At 56.3% G+C, this 26,543-nt stretch overlaps 1 protein-coding gene across 4 annotated transcripts in view; it reads left to right on the forward strand.

The window, feature by feature from the left end:
• The first annotated feature begins 985 nt into the window (after positions 1–985).
• The window catches only part of ADAM33 (ADAM metallopeptidase domain 33), a 46,554-nt gene continuing 20,996 nt past the window's right edge, over positions 986–26,543 (forward strand). The window contains exons 1-4 of one of the 4 annotated variants that reach the window (XM_026072721.1): positions 986–1,356; positions 5,038–5,120; positions 18,141–18,217; positions 24,845–24,920. In XM_026072721.1, coding sequence (XP_025928506.1) covers positions 1,233–1,356; positions 5,038–5,120; positions 18,141–18,217; positions 24,845–24,920 — 360 coding nt within the window. In that variant the 5' untranslated portion in view covers positions 986–1,232. Of the gene's footprint in view, positions 1,357–3,082; positions 3,236–5,037; positions 5,121–16,086; positions 16,119–18,140; positions 18,218–24,844; positions 24,921–26,543 lie in introns of those variants that run through there. The other 3 variants (XM_026072722.1, XM_026072724.1, XM_026072723.1) reach the window with 3 other exon arrangements.

The following is a 26,543-nucleotide window of genomic DNA, read 5'->3' on the forward strand; positions in this document are numbered from 1 at the left end:
GTTCACTTACTGGGTCTCTTTTGCACACCCTTTTGCTCTGAGGCTCGTTTGCACTCACAGGCTGATTTTTAACTCAGTGATGATTAGAGAGAGACACACAAGCTTGAGGGATCTCTAATGACCAGCTCTGACCAGAAGCTGCTGTTACATTTTGTCTGAAAGGCAGCAGGGCAGAACAAAGCCTTTTTCTGGAAGAGCGCGCTGAAGTTTTGGTAAGGAGAGGGAAGGAGTGAAGGAAAAGAATAATGTCCTGGATCCTGGGAATAGTCACGTTGGCTGAACCCCATGGGGAAGGGTTGGTGACCCTGAGAAGGGACTCGAGCTGGCTGGAGTAATGGAGGAGGCTGAAGCAGCGTAGCAAAACCGTGGCGTGTGTTTTCGGTGCGTGCGTTGGAGGGAAAGCAAGCAGCACCTCTTTCCGATGTCTTCTGTGAGCTTTGTGTGCTTTCGCTCCACCCTGAGCATGGCAGTAAGCTGTGCCGCTGCTCGTCTTTATACAGCTGGGCGCTGGCACCCCTCTCCTGCTGGAAGAAATATTAATAATAATAACTGTAATAATGTACTGAGGATCTTGGAGGTGTCTGCTCTGTCTTGTCCCAGCTTTGGGCGCTGCCGGGGTGGATGGAGTTACTTAACTGCTTTTTCTTCCTCCTCCCCTGCCCTCCTTGTGTATGCTGTGCAATGCGGAGCGGGTYGGTACCTCCTCGTGGACGAGCTGTTTGCTTGGAGCAAGGAGGAAGTGGAAGCGGCTGCGGGGAAAAATAGGGCAGTGTTTTGTGGAAGAAAAATGGTGTGTGTGTGTGTGTGTGTCGGGGTCGGGGGGGAAGGGGTCCAGCCTCGCCGCAGGGGCAGGGGGCTGCGCTGGGGACGCGCGCGGGGGGCTGCCGCCTCGGCTCTTGCGGGATGTCCCGGCGGGGGGAGCTTGAGAGCAGCCTGCTCCGCCGGTCTGGTTTTCATTAGTCAGCCCAGCTCGGCCAAGAAACACAGCAATAAATAAATGCGAACAATGCCATCCCCCTCCCTCCAGCCACCCCCTCCTGCCGCCGAGCCCAGGATGCAGCCGGGTGCCTGAGAACGGGGGCTCCGGCTGCCGGCGAGCGGGGCAGGCCGGGCAGAGTGAATGGGGCTGGAGGGGGGAAGCCGGACGGAGGGGAGGGGACCCGAGCRCATAAGAGGGAAGGCAGGGCCGAAGGCGGCGAGCAGAGGCAGTGACAACCCCGGGGAGAGCGGGCATGGCGAAGCGAGCCCCCCGCAAGCCCTGTAGCCGGAGGTGCTTCGCCGCTCTTTGGGGAGACCGCTTCTTCCTCCTGGGGCTGCTGCTTTTCCCCAGCCAGGCGGGTGCTTCTGGGCCACGAGGTAAGAGCATGGGGATGGAGGGGAGCGATCGGTAACCCCTAGCTTCGGCCGGGGTTGGAGGGAGAGGGGTACGGATTGGGGTACCCCGGGATTTATATGGGGAAAATGGCAATGGCTTCTTGGGTGCGTGGGGGGTGGCATCCCTGGGTTTGAATGGAGCAGCTGGCCAGGGGACAGGTATGGCCTCAGATTCCTCCCCTCGACCCTACAGTCCTGCTGGGGAAGTACCCCCAGCTCTCCTCTCCTGGCTGGTCCAGCAAACCCTGTCTCAGCGCTGCCTGGGGCAGGATGGCCGGGCTCTGCGCTATGACTCTATATGGTCTGGTTGGGAGCGGAGGGCTGGGACCAGCCAGCCTCCCCCTGTGAGAGGTGGTGGTGGGGAGACAGCTCCTAACCCCTCCGGTCCCACCTGGGGTCCCCGCCGGATCCCTTTGGAGGCCTCTCTGAACAGCAGAGATACCGCTCTCCTCTCCGTCCCATGGCAAATCACGCTGGCTGGAGGGGAACCAGTCTTTTTTAGGTCCAGACAGCTGTCCCAGCTCTTGGCACCTTGAAACAGAACTAGGAGTGACTTTTGTTGCTGATGGGGTTGGGGTGAAACCTATCATTTTTGTTRTTGTTATTGAGGAAATGAGCAGTTTTCCCCAAAGATTTTTATCGCCCTTCAAATTCGGACCTGTGTTTATGTCAGTTTGTTGAAAGCCTGGTGGGGTTTTACCAGGCTGGGTTCAGTCTCTTGTGGTCTCTTTTCTCCATCGCTTCTTTCTTCCGCAACCCCACCAAGAAGCTGAGACTGTTTTTTCTCTGTTAAGCATGATTTTTTGAGCCTCTCTGGATTCTCTGTTGCTGCTGAAAATAAGTTTGCCAGCAACTCTAAGCTTGAGAGACCCTTGTGAGGTGTGTATCTGGGAGAGGAATGGGGAATGTGATGGGAGCCAGAAATTTCTGTTTGGATAAAGGGGAGAGGAGAAGCAGACGGAAAAGCTGCCTGCTTGCTTCGGCTGGAGTCTGTGTGCTCTGGGGCTTGTGTTTGGGCTTATACGTCCCCTAACACGGGTCCGCCCGGGTGAAATGCTGGCAATACTAGGTGTTGCTTTGGCGGAGCAGTAAGAACGTCTGAAATGCAAAAACAACGCTGTTCCAGATGAAACACTCCCAGAAAGGGCTGGGAATGCGTGTCTGCGTTTTCCGGGGAAAAAATTAGGAAGGGATGGGAAACCCCCTCTGCGATACATTTTGGTTTATTTGACTTAGATTTTAAGGCCCTGTCTCATGCTCTGAGTCTCTCCTATTCCCGGCAAAAGCTACAATCAAAACAGCTAGAAGCTTAATATAATAACCAAGAGGCTTTTATGATGTGGCCTGAAGCCCAGCCCAGTAATCCCTGCAGAAATGCTGCCCCTCACATCCCATCTTCTCCYCGGACAGCGTGGGAGAAAGATGGGCTTTGCAGCAAGCAAGGAAAGAGAGCAACCCCTGTGCTATCTGTAAGGTTTTTTTAGGTGTTTTCCCAAGTAGCTGAAAACTCTGAATTCAGCCCATGGCAGACAGGACCAAAAGGCCATCTCCTCTGCCTCCTGATGGTGTGTGTGTGGGGAGAGAGCTTTTATTTGCCCTTCTTGCTCTGCAGGAGCAAGTTAAAAAAAAAAAAAAAGTTCTGTTTTCCCTTTCTCTGTCATGAGAAGGCAGAAAACCCCAGTGGATAAACGTGTGATCGCCATAGCTGGGCAACTCTCTGTGCATCTCATCTCCACTCTGCCACTGCCTACCCTGTGCGGTTGAAAGCAAGTCACTTCACAGCGATGCCTCAGTTTCCCTGCCAGCGAAAGAAATATTTATGGCTGTGGGCTCGGAGGCCTCATTAACATTTTTGGAGGAGGTGAGGAGAAGGAAACTCTGGGATCCTGCCACCACCTTATCTACAGTTATTCGTGGAATCTGATTAAATGCTATATATAATGAAAGCTGATTAAATGCCACCGTGTGATATTGCAGAAGGAGTCCTTGGGGACCCTGTGTGACGGACACAGTCATGCTTTGGATAGCTTGATCATTTTAAACACTCAATCCGCAGTTTCCAACCAATAACTTCATCTTTTTTCAATAGCTTCATCTTTAATATTTCTTCAAGCCAAATCTCCCCAGATAGTTGCACGGGGAATCAAAACAAGCATATAAAATCATGAAGCCACAAGCCCTATTTTTCTACTCCCTTAGTAAATAACTTTGCCCTTTCTTGGGGAAGGTTACTAGATCCAAGCTTTCACTGACAACATTTGGTTTGGCAAGGTGGCCTGTCATTTGACATTCTTGCTAGACCTTATCCCCTCTTCACAGTGTCTTCAGCAGCAACGTTTTTTTTTCTGTTGTTTCCAGGCTTAAGTCATCAGTAGCTGCTTGTGCTCCTGCAATCAAATACAGCCACATTGTTTACGAAAAAAAAAAAAAATCTTAGAAAGTCTGCATGTCTCTAATCGAGCCAAGGAATTGCTTGTACTGCTTTGCCTTGGGGAGTTGGGATGTCTCAGAGAAACCCGTAATGTGCTGTAGCTATTTTAGCTGCTCTGCTCCATTTTCAAGTCCAGCTCTGGCTAGAAACAAGCAGAAGATTATGGCTTGCTTCTGCTTGATTTCTGTGTGATTGAAGCAAATTTCCCGATGCCATAAGTTATGAGAATCAGTGGAGTTGAAAGCATGAAGAAGAAGGGGGGGAGGGGAAGAAAAGCTGTTTGTGTGAAATAAGGCCTAAATCTGATGTCATGAAACTTTCAAAATAAGCCAGGGAGAGGCAGAGTGTGTGAGATGCAGAGCCGAGTGCTGGTTTCTGAACCTCCACCCTGCGTTCATGGTTGTTTTCCCAGAGGTTGCAAACCTTGAAGAGACAGTCTGAGCGTGTTCGGATGGTGGAGGATGGTTTGGTTAGGGTGGTTGGAGGTGTTTTGCTCTAGCAGCTCGGCTCTGCTAGACTGGGCCCACCTGTTTGGTGGTAACAGGCTAGAAGTGTTTATTATCAGTTACCGCATCCCAGTGGAGCGGTTTAACCTTAAACTGAGCCTAGCCACAGCCATCCTTTGAGCAGAATCTTTCCTAACCAAAAGATCCTAGTAATGGAGGCGCTAAGAAACACACAAACTCAACACCCTCCTGTTGCAGATATTTTATCATTAGCAGCGACTTGAGCAAGGGAAGCAACCGCTGCACAACCCCCTATCAGTGCAAATATTGCTTTGGTTGGCAAATGTGGCGGAAGAGGTGAAGACAGAACGGGGTCACGGTGGGTGAGCTCTGCCATCTCATGCCTAGAGCTGCCCTGGCCCYGGGAGATACCACCCATGCAGCCAGTCAGCCCCTTTCCCCAGGGCTGCGATGCTGCTCTGTGTAGATTTTGTGTTGGCCAAGGGTTTAGGCCACAGATTTTGGGCCTGAGCATGGTCCCGGCAGAACGGGAGAGTGGTGGTGTCCCTGGGACACTTCAGGGAAGAGGGAAATGCTTTGGGTTCAGTGCTAGTTTCTGTCCCGCAGTAACACGTAAGAGATGGCCCTGGGTGTCAGCCAGAGACGTCAGCTTTGTCTTGTTCCTCTTTCTCTGGTGATGTGGTTGCAGAGGAGCTCTTGCTGTCAGCGGTTCAAAAGAGAAATCCTTGGTTCCTTCATGTGTTCACCTGGTCTCTTCTTTCCTAGGGCCACCATCCCAGGGAGAACTGGTCACCCCGCACTGGCTCCTCAGAGGGCGTAGCAGGCGAGCTGTCAGCCTGGAGGAAAAGGTGAGCGTAGAGATGAAAGCAAACGTCGCTTCCTGTCCCCCCTGCACGAAGCAGTCAGAGCGGGGGATCAGATCTTGCACAGGGAGATCTTCACTGCAAGCAGTGTTCAGGCTCAGACAGAGGTGCTGAGTTTTTGCAGGAGCTGAGCCCTGAGTGGTTTTTTTTTTTTGCATGTTTGTTTGTTTGTTTTTCCTCTTAATGAACTCACTGGCCGTTATGGTTCCAAAAATAACCACCTACTTATGTTGCAGGCAGACAGGTCCAGGGCTGCTGCCACCGCCCAGAGCGGCATTGACAGTGACACCAAGAGGGTTTTTTAGATTAGTCCTTACTGCTAATCTTCAGGGAAACAACAGGTTTCATGGGTGTTACGCGCTGCCACTGCCAAGGGATGTGTGAGGAGCACAAGGATTGTGCTACTTAAAGAGTGACCCTTCTTTTTTCCCCGCACAGTAACAAGACGGGGCAGGGGGAGGGGGGCTGTTTGGTAAGGGAAAACATAATTTTTATTCCAACAGGCTGGCGAGAATGGAAATCAGGTAGGAAAACCCAGAATGCAGAAGCTGTCAGCAGGGTTGGTCATATATCAGCATCTAGGCTGACGCGTCTCACCTGCAGGAGGAGAGGGTGTACGAGTGTGGCTTTGGGCCTCAAACAGGGCTGGGGAAGGCAGAGTATTCAGCAGCAAATTAATGAAACGTGGCCTGAAGTATCAGGTGGTTGGAAGGATGGCCAGGAGCTGCAGGCTCTGTGTAGGGGAGCGAGTGGAAGGCAGCTGGGCCGTTTATAGAGGGGAAATGGAGGTAACTTATCAGACTGACTAGAAACGGTTTGGCCAGGACACACAGACCAACACTGTTAGCTAAGGGGAAAGTGCTGCAGAATTTAAGACCGGTGTCCTTGGAAAAGTCTCTTCCCAGAGCTGCTCTGCTGGTCGTCAAACCCTCCCCTCTGCCCCTGCCATCTCTAAATCCACTTTACGAGATGCTTTTGACCCTTGCCTGTATTTGGCACCTTTCCCAGCTCTGGGGTCAACTGGCTCAGCAGCTGCCCATTGGCCTCAACAGCTGGTCTTTATACCCAGCAGCTGGGGAGGGTCTCGGGAGCTCTGGTCGTCTTAGAGGCAAATTAAATAGGTTTCTAGCAGAACAAGYGCCGGTACAAATCATTGCAGGAAAACCTTCTGTTTGGGGCCTGAGTAGACTTGTTGCTGAGGAGATTCGGTGCTGAATATCATCCTTCTTTGGCCCCTTTGGTGGTATCTCTTCGGAGCAGGAGCTGAGAACCAGCTTTGAAGCAATCTGCGTGTCTCTAAGTGAGAGCTATTGGACTGTCTGTGACAGCTCCTTGCTCCAAGAAGTAGATACCGAGGGGTGAGTCAGCTCCATTTCCCGTCTCTGAAACAGAGAGGGGTTTGCAATGCCATGCCTCCTTCAAGGAGCTGAGTAATGCCTTTTACTAAGGGAATGGGAAGCAGGGAAATCCTCTGGTGTACCATTCGTTGCTGATGGCTGCCGAGAAACATGTCCCTCCAGCAGCTGAAATAGCTTGCAGCGTGCCCTGCCCGTAAGAGCCCCGTCGCACTGAGGATCCTGTGGTCAGTCTGCAGAAGCGTCCCCTCCATTTCAAGTAAATGACAATCCCGGATCAGAGTGGTCCAGTCTATATATAGGCTGGAGGGCAGTTGGGATGGGGAATGTGGGACAGCAGGAGGTTTATTTATACTCTTGCGAACATCCCGTTGCCCAGAATTGCATCAGGCAGCCACGGATGCCGGGAGAGCCCAAATCATATGGCGCAAATGTGCGGGGGCCCCGGCTTCTTGCGAGTTGCTCAGGAACCCCATGATCAGCGGTGGTAAAACGCCAGCCACCGTTCGGGTGGGGAAGGGGGTGGGTGGGCAAGATCTGTGTTCATTTCCTGGCATCTGTTCTGCCTCAGCTCGCTCCAGACAGCGCAAAACAACGAGGCTCCTGTTTCTCGGGAAAGGCGGGGAGAGGAAGGGTGGTCAAACCCAGGAAGAGTGCGTGCTGGTGGTGGTGGGAGAGAGGGGAGGCTTTGCGGGGGAAGGACTGTGGGAACCAGACAAAGGACGTGGTATGGGAGAGCGGGGTCCCTGTTTGCAGAGATACCCGAAGGATTTGCTGAGAGCAGCTTACAGCTGCTTGATCTGTGCTGAGCCTTCTGCCTTGATATCGGATGTTGAAGAGCGCTTATTTTTAGGATGAAGTTATTCTGTCTCATCCCCACCCTGTCTCCTTCTGCCCTCCAGCAGAGATCCTCGAAATAAACGCAGCTGCATGTCTGCTGTCAGCCCACGCGTTCCCGTGGCTGGCGTGAGCCCAGCTTGCCAGGGCCTGGCGCAGCCCAGGTCGTGTGCGAGGCATCTGGCYGGCCTTCCCGGTGCACAATGCTGCTGTTTGTAGTGTCTGCGCACAGTTGGTTTTCAAGGGTGGGAGYAGTGGAAACTCGTGCATGGCCTGAAGCAATGGAGAGGAAAAAGAGATACTTTATATTAGCAGGCCTGGATGGTGGTCAGGCTGCTAAAGGCAGATGGCGAGAGGGGAGAAATTGTCTTTGGGAATGCCCGCACCTACTTGGTCACATAAGAAACTGCTGTTCCTCATCCCCTGAGCACAGCCAGGTGGGCTGCGTGGATGCTTGGAATTGACTTTCTCTGGTTCCTTACAAGCGGCAGGTCTTGGCGCTTTCTGCTAAGCATGGGCATGCAGTGTGGGAAACTCCTGCCATGAACGGCTCCTCCTCTCTGGTGGGTTCCCCAAACAGGCATCCCAGATTTTTGTGCCCTGTTGTTGGGGGAAACATCGACATGGAGAGAGGAAAAGGCTGAGAAGTGAGAGAAGAGAAGCGTAGTGTGAGCAGATTATATGTCTGAGTATGAAGGGCATTTGTGGCCAAGACTTGGTTTCTAATACAGCATCTTCTTCCTCTTTGGCCATGAACGGGGACACATTTCCTGTGCAGGCAAGTGTGTCCTGACCTTACCAAAGCTGGCATGAAAGCTAGAAGCTGCAAGTACAGCTAGACTGTGCCCAGAGTTGGTTCATCCTTGGGGATCCTACGTTGATAAGCCATCCCTTTGTGCAGAGCATCTTCCTAGGCTGTTGGATGTGTGGGTCAGTCCCTCTGTGGCTTGGATGTCAAAGGGTTTGCAAGGAAACAACATCTGCTGCTTGAAAGTGTGAAATGATGCTGAGCTCAGTGTGGCAACAGCCCTGTGTTTCCTCCATCCTGTGTTTCCTGCTCCAAGAATCGCTTGCAGAGAACTGGGGGCGTGGGGAGGGCTAGTAAGTTGTTCAGGCTCAGCCGGTCTTTGACATGTGCTGGGAAATAGGTTCCTGAGTCCTGGGGGAGAGGAGTGATGTGCCAGGGTTTCTGTTCAGCGTTTGGGCTGCATCCAGCAGTGGTGGCCCTGCCCTGGGGCTACAAGCCTGGTGCAGACAGATCTTGGCACAGACATGACACATGGGTGGTAAGAACCGAGGGTGTCAACGGCATGGGCGGCTTGTTCCCAGCTGTTGTCTCTGCAGAGCATGTGCTTAGTTAATTCGGAGGCCTCACTCTGCCCTTGCAGGACAAGGCAACCTGCCACAAACCTCTTCTATCCTCCCTTACCCCTCCTTAGCTCCAGTGTGGACCCAGGCCGTGGCAGAGGGTGGGATGCTGCTGGGTGGCCCATCTGGTGATGTTTCTAGCTTGTCCTGGGGAGCAGCCCTCTTCTGAGGGATGTAACCACATCTCCTTTTCCAGCAAAGAGATCCCTGGTGGATTAGACTCCCAGCCAAAGCTGTCCTCCTCCCAGAAGAACCCAGTGGCAGAGCGGAGGTCAGGCCAGCAGGAAGAGAGCTGGGAGATCAYGGTGGCTTGTAATCCCCTCGTGTGCAGCCTGGCATGGTGCTCGACAGGCCTGGACCCTGCCTCATCTTCCCCTCTCCCTTCTCTTTCATATTGTTTGGCCTGAATTCCCTATAGGCTTGATGGCTCCTGGCACAGATGGAAGTGATTTCCCTGCTCTCCCTCCCTCTGCTCCACAGCACTTGCGGCAGTGGGGCCTAGGGAGGCCGATGAAGTTTACACGGCTCTGACCGTGGCTGACAGGAGGTCGTGGGGACCCTGATTGCAAACAGCTTCCTCTTTGCTGGCTTGGGACAGGGTCCTGCCCTGCTGTTGCTGGGATCCTCCTCCCACTCCTTCCCTCCGCTCGGGGTATGGAGCGAAGGCTGCTGTAGGCATGAGCAGGAGGGAGCAACCACCAAGCTGCCATTCAGCAGTGGGGAAGGTGGGACTGGTTAGCTCTGTCCTGCCCGCTCCTTGAGCGGGGCCATCTCTTCTCCCTCGTGTCTGCAGGCTGGTGCTATGGTTGCACGGCCCTCGGGGCAGGGAGGCTCTGGCTTGTCCTTGACGTCAGGAGGGGTTCTGTAAGTGGAGGTAAGCAGCATGGCCCTGTTTTGTTTGGGGTTTTTTTTTTTTTTGGTCATTGTTTTTTGAGGTTTTAAACCTTGGACTTGAGTTTTGTCCTTGCAGCTCTGGGAGCCAACTCTGCCTCCAGCCTGAGCAGGCATCTTCCATCCGGCCGGTGAGCTCTGTGCAGGGCCCTGTCCGATCCTCAGAGCAGGATGCTGCTGTGGCCTGGAGCAGTGTGACGTAGGTGGGGAACAGCAGTCGGGTGTCCTTCCCATGTACTGCCGGGGGGGATCCTAGATCCTCCCCATGGCTGGGGGCATCTCAGATCCTGTCTGTGAAGGTTGGGGAAGCCCCTGATGTGGTCTTGTACCGGGGCTGACACTGACACAGGGCTGTGCTGTGCGGGGAGGGAGAGGAAACAGGAGGGGAAGCAGAGGGTATTGGGAATGGGGCAGGCAGCTGGTGCCAGAGCTGACCCATAGGCCTTTCCAACTGCTAGGGTCCAAGGATCGGTCATGCCCTGCATCCTGGCCTGGGCCACATCTCGCTCTGCCAAGCCAAGGCTGGCTTTTGGGCTTGCTCCTGGCACCCGGCGGGGTGGCCTGAAGCCAGGGGACGTTGTTGTGATCGGCTAATGGAGATGCCAGCAGTGCTGGACTTGCTACTGTGTTAATTCTCATGTGAACGCGAGCACAACTTCAGGGCACGTTTCTCAATCCTGGAGTCGTTCTTTCAGCACTTAGTTGAACCCTCTGCAGCTCTTCTGCTTCCTCTGTTGTTGACACCAGACCAGCATCCAGTGAATATTGTACCAGTATCAAATCTGGAGATATCTCAGTCTCCTGTCCCTGATCCGAAGGGGATTTATCCAGGGAGCGCAGTACCCCTGGCTGGCTGGCAGGACAGCCCATCATGCTGCATTGTGTCGCCTGTGTTTGGCTCGGGTGTTTGCTAGGCTTGGCCTTATTTCTTTTTCTTTGTAATTGCTTTTTCCCAAATGTGGCTTCTTGCTGCCTTGATCCCCCCCCCACCTGTATAGGTCAGGGTGTCCTAAAGGTCTTCCTGCCTGCCCTTCAGCTGCTTCGCAGGTCTCTGAATCACCSCATCAGCTGGTTTGGGTCCCTCATCGTGGGACTGTGAGCCTAGAGGTGGGACGTGGCGGCTCCACCGGCCTGAGCATGTTGCATGTCCTGATTGGCAAGGAATCAAGGTCCTCTGAGGCATACGAGGAGTCAGCGAGTGCTTGGGGCTCCCCTGCCGGTCTCGGCAGGGCTGTGATACGTGGTGCCTCTTCTGGCCCTGCTCTGGGAACCCTTGCTGGGAAGTGTTGCTTCCGCGTGGGACTGGGGGAAGCATGGTCTAAGAGGGACAGGATTTTTACTGCCTTCTCATGAGGAGCAATGAGCCCTGGTTACTGGGGATGCAGATTTTGAGTGAAAGTAAAACCCCTGTTTAACAGGGCCTTCCCTAAATCCCGGAAGGAATTCCCAAGGTTCGCAGTGCTTTCTGCAGCCCAGAAGCGTCTAGTTCAAGGCTGGCTTCCTGATGTGGTGTTCAGCAGCTCTGATCGGCCTTGCCGCGACCTGCGTGCTGGGCAGCCCCCCTTGCTCAGYGTTCCCTCCTGTAGCCGAGCGCGGACCTCCCTGCCCTGCCTTCTGGTGGCCAGGGGACACGGCAAAGTTGCTGCTGGGGTCACCACCCCGGTCTTGGCATGACAGGAGGAGGAAGGGTGGAGAAAGACCCCCCCGTGTTTTTGGGGGCCCCCGCCCAGCAGCAGGTGTGTGGGTGGCTTTGCTCTTTCCACCTAGGACATGTGCTTCTGCAATCTGTTTCCTGCAGGGAAGCCCTTTTTCCTCTTCAATATACGGCAGGGCAGATCAAGCCGCAGCGGAATTATTGAGCTGAATTTGCTTCCAAACAACTGAAATCCTGCCTTCATCTCCTAGACCTGGATTCCCCTGTTAGGGCAGCCCAGCTCCTTGCTTTTCCAGTGAGCAGCTGGAGCAAGACAGAGGCTTATCCATGGGATCGTGGATCTGAATTGCTCTTTGGAGGGCACGCACCTCTGTTAGGTGCTTCTGCAGCCCTCTTTGCTTGGCCCTGGGGCTTAGGGATCAGATGCATCTCCTACCTGGTCTGGTGGCAAAACGGATGGAAGATGGAGTGAGAGATGGCTAAACCCACCCTGATGCCCATCTTGGGAAGTCATACACTGGAGCAAGGTTTAACCTTGTTTTTTTTTTTTCCTTAGGCACCAGGAAAGCGAGGTGCTGGTGAGGTGCAGTCCTGTGCCTTAGTTCCCACCTTTGTAAAAAGGGGGTGGAGGGTCATCATTACACAGCGGTGATGGTGGTGRGGGGAAGGAGGCCTCAGGGAAAGTCATTACTCTCTAAAAGTTGCTAGAATAAGAAGGGGGGAGGACATGGTGTTCAGGCTGCCCTTGAGGCTTTTGGTGAGCTCTGTGGTCTGAGCTGTTGAGTGCAATGGGCAGAAGCRTTCATGGCTGCTGCAAAGGGCAGTGCCTCTGTCAGACCCGTATTTACCAGTTATTAGAAGCTGCCAGACCCATACGAGACCCAAATAACCGCGGGACTCCTGATGGACTTCCCACGTGTGAGACTGTCTCTGTCCCGGCAAGCCTAACAAAGAGGAGATGTGGCCTGTGATGAGCAGCTCCAGACTGGCCCAAGGCAGCAAGTCATTTCAAAGCAAGTTGGTTTGCATCCACCGCTACCTAACCACAGAGCTCTTGAAATCTTAACTTTGCATCTCAGGTCTGAGCTTGGGGAAGATCTTGCTCAGCTATGATGCTCCAGCCAGGAACTGAGCTGCAAAACCCATCAAGATATTCTGTGCAGAGCGTTTCCTGGTAAACTTTGATCCCTGGTGGTGGGATGGGAACCTGTCTTACTTTCTTCYTTCTTGTATTCAGACTTGCTTGCACTTGCTTAGAAAATTGGGGTTTTTATGACCTGCCCAGGCAGATGGTTGGGCTGTGACTTCAGTGCGGCTTCTGGATCTTGGCTTAACTTGATTTCACAAGCAGTTTAGTGTTTCCTTAGCCAGGTCTCTCAGGCAAGCTGGTCTCATGCTAGGCAGCATGAGCTTTCCAGCAATGGTGAAGGAGGGAGTCTGGTCGAGGAAGATGGGTGGGAGCTGTGGAGAAACAGAGATCATTTTTCCCCTCAAAGAAGAACAAACCGTTTGGCCTCAGCTCTTCTACAAACATCTCTTGTGGTTTTTCTGATCAGCAGATTGAAAAAGAAAAATAGACTTGGGCTCTGCCCAGTGGGTCTTCTGGGCTCCTCGTGGGCTGGGCCCAGGCCAGGGCAGATTCATCCCAGCTGCTCTTCGCTTCTCCCAGCCCCATTGCTTTGCCTGAGCTGCCTGGACCCAAGCGGGAGCCCTGTGCGGACTTCGTCCCTCCCTGGGGAACTCACGCTCCTGTCTGGTGGGACTGGCTTCCTTGGGACGCCCTGGAGAGGGGTCCACACGTTTGCCTCCAGTCCAGGGTGAGGCAAGGTGCTTCCTGCAGGCCGTGGCAGGGTCCGGTGCATCCCTCTCCTGTGGATTGATAAAAGGAGCTGGTGGCGTTTGGTGGGGGGAAGAAGATGCTAGAGCCCCGCTGTGGCTGGCAGCAGTTCCTACGGGCCAAGCCGTGCCCGTGCTTGGTGCACGAGGCCTTGCCCGGCAGCTCCGGAGCACCCAACCACCTGCCCCTGGCCTTAGAGCTGGGATGTTTGACTCCTGCCCTGTGAAAGCCAGATGCCGGGTACCCTGTGCTTGCTGGGGTAAGTGGTGCCCCCTCACTCCTCCTCCCCCTACCCTGTTTGCCGCTCTTTATTTCTCCAGGGGCTGAGCTGGTTTCAGCCCATCCCGGGAACGCGCTCAGCTACTATGAGCAGGGTGATGCAGAGCCGTGCTCAGCTCCGAGCAGCTCCACAGGGACCTGCCGAAGGGATCAAGGGGGCTCTGCGGGTCCCCTGGGCTTGAGAACATCTGGGGCAGCAGGATTTTAAAGGGGCTTCTCCTCCCTCAGAAGAGTCCAGCTGGCATGCTGCTCCCCCCCGCCCCATCCTTTCCAAATCTTTCTATAGTAGGGGAAATCCCACCGAATCTCAGGGCCGTGAGAGTAGATTGGTCCCCTCTGCCTTCCTGGGGGCTGCGTCTGTGCCTCTCCCTTGGCAACAGGGGAAACTGAGGCAGGGGGTGGGGGAGTTTAGGATGCATCGCCTCACTGGGGCCGAATGCAGATGCCCTTAGCACCCGTTTGTTGTCCAGTCTTTGAACATCTCGGCGGCTGAACGGCGTGTGCAGCGGGAGACGAGAGCATCTGACAGCAGTAACCCTGTGCGCGCACGTGTCCCTTTAAGACGGCAGCTGGAAAAGAGCGTTTTGCCAGTAAGGCCCTTAAGTCAAGGCAGGGTGTAATTGCTGGGGAATTTAAAGCTGCCCAGCGCCTGGGAGGAAGGAATCGGCAGGGACTTGGGGGGTGAGGGAGGGAGGAGGAGATGGGCGGCGGGGAGAGGGTGTTAAGAAGATCAGAGACGGGGAGAAACAGCTTGAAATAAGGGAGGGATGGGGAGGAAGAAGGGAAACGGCAAGAAAAATGTACAGACCATGTTTGGCCAGGGAGCGATGTTTGTATAAGATCATGTTCTAAAAATACAGCCCGTTCCCACCATCGCCAAAGGAGAGGAGCCCTCTGCCCCGGCTTCCTCCTCCATACATCACCCAGGGCCCCTCGCCGAGAGCTGGGGAGCCGGGTGGCCATGCCTTGGCCATGACTAAGGGGGTTGCTGGGAATTCGCAGGGCCTCGGATTCGGCTTTATTTGCTGTTTTTTTTTTTAAACGCTGTGTCTGGTCTCCTTTTTTGGAGCTGGAAAGATGGTGTTGGAGGGGGAGGGGGGCCTTGGCCAGCCCGACTCCATCACTGCGTCCCCCCCTCCTGCTGTGGGCTGGGGCGGCCGGCGCCTTCCTGTCTTTGGGCAAACAGGGTGCTGAGAGCTCGCTGCCGGCCAGCTCTCCGTGTGAGGCGACGAGACCCTTGGCTGTGGGTCCGCACCTCTGCTTGGGGCCAGAAGCATCCGCATGGCTGATACGAGCAGCTTAACAGGGCGCCGCTGTCACCGTAGCTCAGTTTGGGGTGGCTGCCGGGGATGTGGGAGGCAGGAGATCCGCGGAAACGCGTGTCCCAGGAGCCCAAACCCTCTTTGTTGGGACCCAGGAGCAGTGCTTGGTTGCCCTGCGTGCCAAAATGCCTTGTACTACCGCGATGCCTTCCCTTAAAAGAGTGATGGTTTCCAGGAGAGCAGCTTCGGAGCTGCTGGCCTGGAGGTCACTTTGTGACTCCGAGAGCCTCTGGTGTCACCTTCGTGCTTTGCCCAGGAGCGTGGGCTATCCCAAGCCTCGGCTTTGCTGGTGGCCGAGCTGGAGGAGCAGTGGGTGTCCGTGTTCACCAGGGTGCTGGTGAGGAGCAATCCTTTGCTATCAGTCTCCAGGAGGGATGAAAGGGGAAAGCTAGGGAATTTGCACTCCAGCTTAGCCCAGGCTGGGAATAACCTGGCTTCGCCACCGACCTGTTGCATTCCTAGTGACCTGCTCTGCAACGAAGTCGCGCTACCAAGAGTGGCCGAGGCCAGAGTGTGGCTAGGCCCTGGAGATGGCTCCTTCCTCTCCCTTTTGCTCCCCTTTGGAGCTGGGAAAACGCTCGGTTCGTGTTGCCAGCTTGCATCCTCCTTCCTGGGGCACCCGCTAGCCACGAGGGTGCGGGGCTCCGTGGCTGCTGACGGTGGCTTCCGGAGCCGACCAGGACACGCTCCGGTGCAGAGGCCCGAGCGTTGGCGGCCTGCCGGGCTCCCCTGCGTTCGGAGGCGCTGCAATAACAGCCGTCGCGCTGGGAAATTGGAGCTGGGCGAGCGTGTGCTCCAGCCTGCCTTGGCCTTGTTTACTTAGCTTAAGGGAAAGGCTCCACCGACACGTATGGGGAGGGAGCGACGTTGAGACGGCGAGACGTAAACAGAGATGGAGACGAGAAGATAGAGCGAGATATGGGGAGAGACTGATGTAGTGCTGGAGGAGTGGGAAAAGGATCCCTCTGCGTGCAGAGCGGTGCTCGCTCGTGGTGCTGAGCCGTGCTGTGGTCCCAGGGATGGGGTCCCTCATGCAGCAGCCCGGCCTGCAGTGCTCCAGCATCTCCGCTGTTTGCAGGAGCAGGCGGTTGTGCGGTTGTCGGAAAGCCCCGGCGAAACCCTGCCCTGAGCTAGCARGCAGCTGCAGTTCCTGTCGTTTTAAGCCAGCGTTAGGGGACATCCGTGGTGTGGGGTGGTTTGAGCACCTGGGCAGGGTGGTATTTCACAGCTCTTTTGCTGCGTGGAGGGAACAGCCTGAAAGCATGGGAATTGCGAGGCAGGGAATGGATGTGAAATCACGGGCCTATGCGGGTGCCGCTGCCCTGGGCTGTGCAGGGAAACGTGTGTGTGCTGTTCAGCTGAAGCTGCGACTGGGGTACGTGAGGGCAGGTGTTGCGTGTGGTTTTACACAAAAAAAAGGACTGGATGAAAAGACACCAGGTAAGAGCATTAAGACTGAGTATTGGCAAGGCACTGGGTGAGGGCTAGCGATGCTTTTAGTGTCCCTGGTAGTGGAGCTGGGGAGGCGATGCTGGGGACATCAGAGGAGGGCAGCTATTCTGGGCATCAGGTGCCCCAGTACATCCCATCATGTGCAAACAAGCTGTACTGGTGTGAATTGGTGCCTGCAGCGAGGGAATTAATTCCCATTTAACTCTCTCCAAAGTGAGGGAGTGAGTAAAACCTCCAGCATCCTGGGGAAGCTGAGTCAATTACTTCCTCTCGCTGCACAACGGTGTTTTTACCGGTGAATTTATCCGTTGCCCGGGAGCTGAGGCGGTTGCTATATATTTCCATAGCCCTGGTATGACAAGCCGTGTGGTCACCCAGCGGGAGGGCATGGTTCCCGACCAGGGCGTGCAGAGGCGCTTGGGCTGGAGGGGCAGAGAGGCAACCGTGGAGCCAACCTGGCCGTGCTTCGGTGTTATCCAACCGGGCATCGGCCTCTGTGGGGGACCAGAGCCCTCTTCCCTCTGGCCCAGGGGCTGTGGTGGGATGAAGCATGCAGAGATCCTGCTCAGGGTGCAGCTTTAGGCGGAAGGGTGCAGCACGCACCTGGAGATGTTTGAATTAAGGTGGGGAACCAGCTTTAGGGCAGGGAGCTGGTTTGGGGGTTACAGAATGGGACTGGGACGCAAAACCCGAATGCAATCCCTCCTCTGCTACGTGCACTTCAGGAAGTGACTCAGCCTCTTCAGACCCACTGCCGAAAGGCGTACAGAAACCGAACTCTTACGTCTTTCTGAATTTGGGTCTGCACTGCCCACCCATTGGAGAGGAGATAATCCAATCACCCCAAACATCCCTGGGCAGGGACCGCTTCCAGTGAGCACAGCAGGGTCCTGATCTCTGACGACGTTACCATAAAGCAGGTCGTTTTGGTTGATATGGTTGTCTGGCTTTCGGATACGCTCTCCCTTAGGGAGAGGTGGTGCGTTTCCCTGGGGGGAGCAGCTAGCAGAGGTGGGATTTGCTTTCTCACCCCCATCCTTGCGGAGTGAATCCTGGCTGCTTGGCAGGTGCTTTCTTCTCTCTCTTTTTTTTTTTTTTCCTGCTAGTGTGGAAATTCACAGTAAATTAAGCAGGAGGATTTATTTTTGTCCTTCCTCGGGTTTACAGCATGGGATGGAGTAGATGGAGCAGATCCACAGATGAAGGGCTGAGAGATGTGACCTGARCTGGGCAGCAGAGGAAGATGCTGGGGACAGGGATGGGCAAAGGGGATGGTGTCCTGTGAGAACAGCGCAGGGTGCCTGGACCCAGTGGTCCACAGACAGTTCAAATCAAGGGAGACCGAGCTGCTTGGAGGTGAGAATTTGTGCTGATGGCCAGGCTTGAGAAAGCGCCCAGATCTGGGACTGTGAAGAGGGGAAGGAAATCAATATCTGATTGAGGAGCTGTGCAGAGATGCTGCAGGGCCCCAGGAGGAGGGCTGGGCTTTTTACCGGGTTTCTCTAGGACTTCGCTTGGCAATGGGGAGGTGAGGAGAGACCCCAGGGTGGCAGGAGGTGGCAACACTCAGCTCAGGCTGCCAAGGCCCCCTCTTGCTGCAGTTCGAGCCTGTGAAGTTGTCTTGGCCACTGGCCTCCAGCGCAGGGATGTTCCTGTGCTGAGCTGCTGGGGATGCTTGGAGGGCCGGGATGCTCCCAGTCCCCTGTCTCCTCACTCATGCCAAGCCCTCTGCCCCTGGGCATGTTTGTTCCTAGCGTCCCCAGGCCGTTTCACCCGGTGCCTGAGGCCAGGCCTGGTCCCAGCATCATGATTTTGCAATCGGAAAAGCATCTTCTGCTTTCCCAAACAGGGGTTGTGCTCAAAACTCGTTGCGTGTGTTGCTTTGTTGGTTGCCAGCAGGGCACATGTCCTACAATAATATGGATAAGCACCAGTAGTGGCAGGTAGCTGACGGGCAGTTGCCTGGGCTCTTTCTTTTCTAACTTTGTTCCTCCTTTGGTTTCTTTTTAGGTGCCAGCACCTGCCCGAGGGGAAGTGGCCGTGATGGCTGAGGGCAGAGAGCTCATCTTGGTGCTGGAGAGAAACCAGTAAGTGTCGGGGCTGGGGCTGCCTTTGCAGGCAGTGTGATGGGGAGGGGAATTCCCGGCATTTCCCTTCCTGTTCCTGCTGCTTCACCCAGCGCTTGTCCGAGGGTTGCTTTAGGGCTGGGGAGAGCTGGCGTTGCCCGGGGCGGGTGGGGAAGGGACACGGGGCTAGCTCAGCTCTGAGAACTAGGTTTTGGCACGTTGGGCATCCCAGCACGGCTGCCGGCTGAATCAATATTATCCTGGCTGTCTGTCTGGGCCCTGCCCTGGCTCTTCTGTCCTGCAGGGGAAGTAACGGCCCGGCGTGGCTTCCTGATAGCTGGAGCCAACGCAGCGCTCTGCCATGCCGAGATAGGGCTGAAATGCTCACTTTTTTCCACCGCCCACAACCACCTCTCCCCCTGTCCCTCACCAGCTCTTCCCTGCTCGGCAGCTTTTTTGAGTCATCGTGTCCTGTGTAAAGAGCTTGTGCCACCTCTGCCCCCCCCAGCCAGCTCTATTCCAGCCTTTGCTTTATATGATATCAGGTATCAGGGTTGTTGCCCCATCTCTCAGTTGAACTACTTTGCCCCAGGAGCCACCCCACTCCCCTGCCTGCCCATTGCTCCGTAGTGAAGTCCCTGACCTCCTGGCTGGCTCAATTTGGGGTGACCGTGGGCATAGTGGCGCTGACACGATGACCCTCTCCATGTGAGCACAGACCACATGTGGCCACCGAGACTCGGGCCTGTGGCTGTTCCTTTGGGAATCTGGGTGATGAATTTCTTTAGGGGYGTTTCCTTTGGAGGGCAGCTCCAGTGTTAGGTACAGCTGGATGTCATGCAAGAAACGGCCTTGGCCACAGGTTTTTCATCAGCTTCTTGGTTCCTGTGTCCCATCTCTTGTGTGGTATTGCGCTGTCTAGTTTGTTTGAGCACTGGCTGCTATTTCTTCYATCTCCCTGCCTTACCTATGCCATAAAACATTAGGATGTGGCGATTAGTCTGTTCCTAATTACTGACAACACCCTCCCAGATCCTGGGTGACAGCTGGAGGCCAGGGCAATGCTGTTATGCAGGAACTAGTATGGGGGAAGATGGTGCTAGGTGTTTTGGGGATGGAGATGGTGGTGGGGACAAAGGCTCAGCGGGATGGGCAGGCGCTCTTGTGCTGCCCTTGTGCCGGATGAGCGATTGGTTCCCCAGCTAGCAGCCCTGTGGTGTCATCCTGTTGAGAGGACTGACCCTACGGGGTCTTTGGAGATATCAGGCTGGCCCGATTCTGCTCCTGCTGATGTTTAGGGGATCTGAGAGGCCAGCATGGCATGGGAAGCTCTCTGCTGCTCTTCTGGTAGTCCGTTCTTGGTGGATCAGCCCATCCAAAGCAAGCTGCTTCTGGGGAAAGCCTGGCAGCCCTGCTTGATGTCATGCTGTGCACTTGCCCGTGCTGAACTCTGGCATTAGCAGGGCTAAGGGCCATCTTGTTGCATAGCTTCTCTCTTCCCTTTCCGATCTCCTTTCCCGGCTCAGCTCAGGGGTACCTGCTAGTGCCAGCAGCATCGTCCCCCATCAGGTGTACTGTGACACTCACCCAGCCTGGCTGTCCCCTCGTGCTAGGACCTCGGCCCCAGCCTGCAGAGCAGAGGGAGGAAAGGCAGGAGAGGAGAGTGCACCCATCTCCTCCTGCTGCCAGCAGCCCTGCTACAAAACTCATTTAGCTTGGAGYACGGCCGAGGCAGGAAGCGATCACAAGGTAGACTTGCTTGTGGAAACCGGATCTGATACAGAAACACGCTCACCAGGATAACCAGGGAGGGGAAGAGAGAGCTGCCTGAGAGCTGGAGCAACCCTCCCAGTGCCTGCCGCCTGTTTCTGCCCCTGTGCTCAGTGCCCTGCTCCCTGAGACCCCTGAGGCTTTGGGGAAGGGATTTGTTGGGATCCTGGTGGGCAAAGAGGGGATTCAGTCTGGTCTGGCAGCCAGGGTGCTTGCTTCATTTGCATCATGTGAACTTGCTTCGTTTTACGTGACACGTGTTAGGTGTCACGCCTGCCTGAGCCATATCACTTCTGGCTGGGTCTCCTGCAGCGCTGCATCTGGCCACATCTGCCTCCCGAATGCAACCTGACTGTCCTGGGGAGCAGAGGGGGGGCTGTTCTTGCTGGTGGTTGGGGTGGCAATCACTCATCTCAGTGTCCCATGAACAGCCCCACAGGGCAGCAGGTCTCAGACCTGCAGAGGGCCTTCTTATCTGTGGGGAAGGAGAGTTTGGGACACGCTTCATTTTAGGACTGTGAGCAATGGGGGAGGTGGTAGGGGGTTAAAAGCTAATGTGCAAAGCTCAGCCTTGTTTCTAACTGGTGCACCGAGTGCAGAAATATTTTTATTTCTTCTCACGACCGTAATTCTGGCCCTGCAAGAGGGTCTAACCCAGAATCTAAGCCAGTAATAGTTGCAACCTCTTTAATGGGATGACAATTTTCTGCAACCCCAGATCTTAGTATCAGTTCTGGATACGGCTGGATTTCCACCAGCCATGCAACCTTGCTTGTAAATGCTGATGCTCGGATGATGGCATAGCTGCTGGTACTGGGATCTGGTGGTTTAGGGTCGGTGAGGCTGGGAGATGGAGGACGGCTGCACCCCAGTCTTCCTAGCTCCCCCTTGGCGTTGCAGGGCATGCTGTTTGCAGGGAGAGGGAGATGTACGCGGTGGAGGCTTGGCTTCCTCCTGGCTTAGTTTATGGGCCGAAAGCCTTGCTTTGGATCTCTCAGATCGCTCCCAGCTTTTATGACCCTCCTGTGCACCTCTTGTTATCGTCAGGCCATAAATGTTTGGAAGCTGAGCCTGTTTGCGGCTGTCTGGCTGCGCGGGGGGAGCCGAGCCCCGGCCAGACGGAGACAGCGTTTGGCTCGCTGAAAAGTGCTGAACTCGGGAGAACTGGGGTGAGGAAATGGGCTGACTGGGAGCAGGGATGAGCCCTGGAAGGAGTGGAAACAGGCACGTGTTTGATAGCAAAACTRCGCCTGTGAACCCCAGAGATGTAGGAGTGCACGTGGGAACCGTGAGCAGGGACCTTGGTGCTGCTTCGCCCTCCCAGAGGGTGACGTGTGGCTGTAAGGGGTGAAGAAAAGGGTTGACGAAAAGCCTGGTGTCTGCAGTGTCTCTGCAGGGCTGGAAGGGTGTGAGGAGGCTGAGCAGGGCATGGCAGGAGGATGCTGAGCTTGGGTGAGGGAAGCGTGAGAGGGGTTTTGTGGCAGCAAATGGGAGCTGAGTACCTGAGAGCATCCACAGCACCCAAGACTGTCCATACATAGCGGTTGTGTCTTCTGGGGAGACCAAGACAGCTGTGGCCATCTGCACTGCTGTCTTGTGCCAGCTAGCAGGGCTGCAYTGGCCCTGCTAGCTCATGGGCAAGTGACAGACCTCAAATCTTCTTTCCCCAGGGAATGGGAGAGATGGTTGTCATCCAAAACCCATCCTTGGCGGTGTCTAACAAGGCTTTGCCTTGTGCAGGAATAGGAGTTGCATCTCCTCCCTGCCYTTCCTTCCCTGAGGCTCTTGGTCCTTTGCCTGCCCTGGAGAAGACGTTCCGGTGGTCTGAGCCTTGCTGGGACTCACCGTGTCCCCTGTTATGGGATCGGCTCAACCCTCCCTGCTCCCTCTGTTTCCCAGCCGCGGTCCAGAGACRTTCACAGCTCCGCTGTCCTCGGTTGACATGTCCCCATCGTGCATGGGCAGCCGCCCTCGCGCTGGCCGGGCGGCTGTCTCGGCGGGTTGGCCGACAGCCTTTCCGCTCCGGGCACCTCCTGTATTTAACAGCGCGGAACTGGAGCTGCGCCTAGGCCGCCCCGCCGCTGGGCAGAGCGGCTTGGTGCGTGCTCTCGGCACGCAGGATGTGGGAGAGGAKCCACCAGGACCCAGTCTGAGCTCCTGTGTTATTTCCCTGGGGTAACTGGAGTTACTGGTGTCAGGCCACGGCTGGGTCAGCACCCGCTCCTGGGGCTGAGCRGGCAAGGCGCTGGTGGGCTTGGAAGCTGAGCAGGAGCCCACAAGGACATTTTTGGGGCAAACTGGTTGCAAAATAGAAACCAACTAACTGAGGCTAGTCTGGGGGCGGGTGCTTAGTTTATTTTCTTCTGCTGCAGAATAAAATCGCTGGGATGGGGCCAAAACCCACGTATTGAGGGCTGTACTRTCACCAAGGATAAACCCAGCCCTGTTTTGTTCTTTCTGTGGGATTTAACCGCTTGATCACGACTGGGGGCCTTGGGTCTGCAAAGAGCTGTGTCTCCGGACAGCCGAGACCCCTGTATGCATGCTCTGCTCTCCTCCTGGGACCCAGCTGTAGGTCATGGCAGGGTACCCATTGCTGTGACATCTGGGCACGGTAGGACATGGGACATGAGGAGCGTCCTTGTTGCGTCTCTTCTGAGGGTCTCACGGCCTCTGCCAGGAGCGAGCTGGGGTTTTTTGGTGCGAAACCCCCTTCCCACCGCTCATGCATCAGGCTGAGCTTCCCGAGGTGGATTCCTCCAGGACGGAACTGCCTTGGCTGCATTCGGCGTCCTACTTTGAGGCAGCATGGGAAAAACCGCAGCCTCTTCTCTGCTCTCCCACCTCCAGCAGGGTCATTTCAGTCTAATTCCCCCCCTGTTTCCTCGCCAGGACCCTCAGCCCCCGTGCACATACATTCGCCGGATGCAAACACTGCTCTGGCTCTTCTTCGCACTCTGTCTTGCTTCCCGATTTTCATCGCCCATCCCAGCAGCAGGAAGCGATTTATCAGCGCCGGGCCAGAGCTGTGTCGGTGGAAGGGCCCTGGGGCTGGCCTTGCTGAGAGATCGCTTGCAGCTGTGGGAAAACCATCCTGGCTCAGGCGAGCAGGGCCAAGACTGGGGGTGGGGGTGCAGATTTTGCTACGAGCAGCAGCCTGAGTCTGATCTTCCTCAGAACTGACTCTGGTTTTGGAGCCCCTGCCCTGTGGCTGAAGCGTGCGCCAGGAGCGTTGTCCTCCTGGCACCCCTCTGCGTGGTGAGCGAGGCTAAGGGACATGCCCAAGGTTGGACGGAGTGGTGTGTTAGAGACTCCCAATTTCCCATGCCCTCGGCTGAAGTGCTGACCACGGGACCAACCCTTTCTTCTCCAGGCGGGGCTCCATCCTTTAGGGACTTCAGCTTGGAGTTGGGTTCAAATGCTACTGCTTCGTGGTGCGGCAGAGGGAGACTTGGCGGGGCCGAGGGTCTTTGTGGCTAGCCCCACTGGGGGTTTGGTCCTTTATGGAGAAGCCTTTGCCGGCCCTGGCTGCTTGTCCTCAGTGGTGGCAAGGTGTCCGCCATGCTCTGGGCCGTGTCCGGGCCCTCTGATGGCCGGTGGTGGGCCTTCATGTGATCTCCTCCCTGGCATCCTTGCCAAATCCTGCCTGGCCAGCAATGCTGTTGAAACTCCAGACAGCCCCTTCCTTGCTGAGATGCAAAGAGGGGGCCCAGCCCGGCCTTTCCCACGGSTGGAGGCATCTCCCCTTTTCCCCCTGGCTGTCTGCTCCGTGGCAGATGCCCCGACCTCTGCCGTCACATCTGGGCCCGCACTGGCATCTCCGGCGCGTTGTCTGAGCACGGGCCGGAGAGCTCCAGCACACAGAGGGGGTGCAGAAGGCGAAGGGGACTCTGGAAAGGAGTGGGAGGTCGTGACTCATCCTCTGTGCATGTCTCCTTGCTTGAACCTGGGGCGCTGGGACCATGTGGTGGGCCAAGTGCCGGTTCTCCTTGCTGCTCTACTCCATTTAGGGTCACCCAGGAGCCAACGGGACTGCAGTCCGTGCTGGCCAGCCTGTCCCTGTCCCTGTCGGGACATGGGAAATGGAGGGAACTAGGAGAAAGAGGGGGTTTGGCAGCCTTCTTACGTCTTGCAGCCCTGCTGCAACGCACAGTGCCGACATAGGGAGGATTTGGGCAACACGGTGCTGCCAGGTCTGGGTCCCCCTGTGCTCAGTAAAGGYGGAGGGCAGGTTTCCCCTGCCTCAGTTTGCCTTTCCTTGAGGCCAGCCTCCTGCCTCGATGCCCGCATCCGTGCAGGAGCGGGCTGGCATGGGTGCGAGCGCGCCGCTGCGCTACGCGGYGTGAACGGCGCAGCGCTGTTTCGGGAGGGGGCTGTTGGCAGGGCGGCTGTTCTCCCAGCCCCGTGCGCGTGGCTCGGAGCAGGCCGCGGCGCCGCTGGTCGGCGGCCCAGTGCTGACGCAGCGCTGGCAGCCGAGCTGCCGGCTCCGCTTTCCCGGAGGAGGGACGCTTCGGCACCTGCTTGGCCGGGAAGCTCTGCGGTCCGCGAGGACCGCCTGCAAGGAGGGGGGGCAGCGAAGGGGGACCGTGCATCCGGCCCGGCCCAGCGTCGCGGCGGCTGGGGAAGGTGGGGAGAGATGCGCCGGCAGGAGGAGTGGTGCAAACGCTGCCTTGGGATGCATCCTAGGTTGGCACATCTGTCCATGCAGATGTTGCCCCAGGACCGCTGGGGCACCACGGGGCCATCCTGGAGCATCACTGCTCATGGTCCAGGGTACAGAGGCTTGCTTGACCCCGTGTGTCCCCCAGCCACCAGTCCCCAGCCGGATGCCAGGAGCAGCCCAGGCGGTCCTCACCCTTCTCCTTTCTCTCTCCGCAGGCTGCTGTCACCAGACTACACTGAGACGCACTACGCTGAGGACGGGCAGCCCGTGACGGTCGCTCCTAACTACACGGTGGGTGCCGGRGGAGGGTGGTGTCAGGCAGGGCCGGGGCTGCCTTCGCCCCATGCGTTGTTCCCTGCTCCTGAAACCTGCCTGTTGAAGCGTTTCCTTCCTCTGCAGCGCGTTTGCCGCTTCYTCCTCTGTGGGGCCCAGAAGCCGCTGCATGTCTCATATCCCTATTCTTAGAAGGAGGGAAATAACGTTTTTTTTGGGGTGCCTTGGATGCCCCTCTTGTCCCTGGTGATGGGCAGAGATGCTCGAGGAGGTCGTATTGCCCAGTGGTCAGAGAGCTGGTGCGCTAGACGGCGTTTGCTTAGGAGTGTCGTCTCAGGAGGCGCAAATCAGAAGAGCTCCACCAAAATCACTGCGAGTCTGGTGACTTATACCTCTCCTTCCCCATCTCCTTCCTCCAGAGCTCCATCGCATGGGTATTTCAAGCTGGCTGAGTTGCCTCATGGGGGAGAAGGGTGCTCGGAGAGGGCAGGCGTCTCGCTGGGGAGCCCAGCTTTTATCCCCTGCTCTGATCCGGCAAGTCGCGTAGGTCCAAGCTCTCTCGAGGCCCAGGTTTGTTAGCAGGCTGACAGGCGCTGAACAGACCCTACCAGTGCAGAGCCCGGGCACGCTCGGTGCACCAGTGTGGGCTCAGACCCAGCTCAGCAGGGCTGGGCAGGCTCTTGGGGCTTTCGGAGCACAACCCACCTCTGCATCATGCCGGGGCAGCCTGGGGCTTGCCGGGAAGGCAGAGACGCCGCGTTTCCTGGGGTGGGCTGGTGCCTGGACGCGCTGCAGCTGCAGGGCTGATGCTGTGGGGCAGGAGGGGGCCAGGCYGGGCTGGCGCGGCAGGATCCTGCGGCAGCTCTGCAGCTTCCTCAGGGAGGAAGCAGGGGAGAAAACTTGCTTGTCCCCCGGTGGCTTCTTTCCCAGAGAGGTGCCATATTAGGTGATGCTGGGGACACATCTCCCTTCCTCTGTTTTACCTCTGGCCCCCAAAGCCACTGATCAGCAGTAATTATAGCTGCTTTTTGCAGGTAGACCATCTTCTCGGTACTCAGCACCATATGCTCCTTCCTTTGCTGAGGATGGGGCAGCTCGGCTCGCCTCAGGTCCTCTCCAGAAACCACGCTTGAGCATCACTGTAGACTTAAAGCATGTGCAAAGTCTGCCACCCCTGGACCGGTTTAGCAGCAGCAGTGGGGCCCAGGTGTCCTGGCAGCCAGGCTCTTGCTTTCGCTTCCGCCCCGGGTGATGGCTGCGGGGGAGGACTGACAGTTGAGAGTCTAGAAACCTGCTTGGTGTGAATGCCRGAGGGACCAGGGATGGCTGAACGCTCCAGACCTGTGTCTCAGCCCTCCTTTGCCTGTAGGTTTTCGGGCCAAGGAGATGGGTAGATCAAGGTCTACTGGATGCGCCTTGCGTTTTCTGCAGCAGCAAAAGCAAAATCAAAGGGGCCCCGTCCTGCCGTGTTGCAACTCCCTGTCCCCTCCGTGGCGTCGGAGAGGCTGCGTGTCAAACCCGCGCTGTAAAACGATCCAGGTTGAAGACAAAACCTCACCGGGAGGGGGGGTGACATGTTTTCCCTGGCAGCATCCCCGACGCATGCCGCGGGAGGAATGCGAGCAGCACGCGGCTGCCTGT

This window comes from Apteryx rowi, unplaced genomic scaffold (genome assembly GCF_003343035.1).
Source record: "Apteryx rowi isolate R43461 unplaced genomic scaffold, aptRow1 scaffold_35, whole genome shotgun sequence".
NCBI lineage: Eukaryota > Metazoa > Chordata > Aves > Apterygiformes > Apterygidae > Apteryx > Apteryx rowi.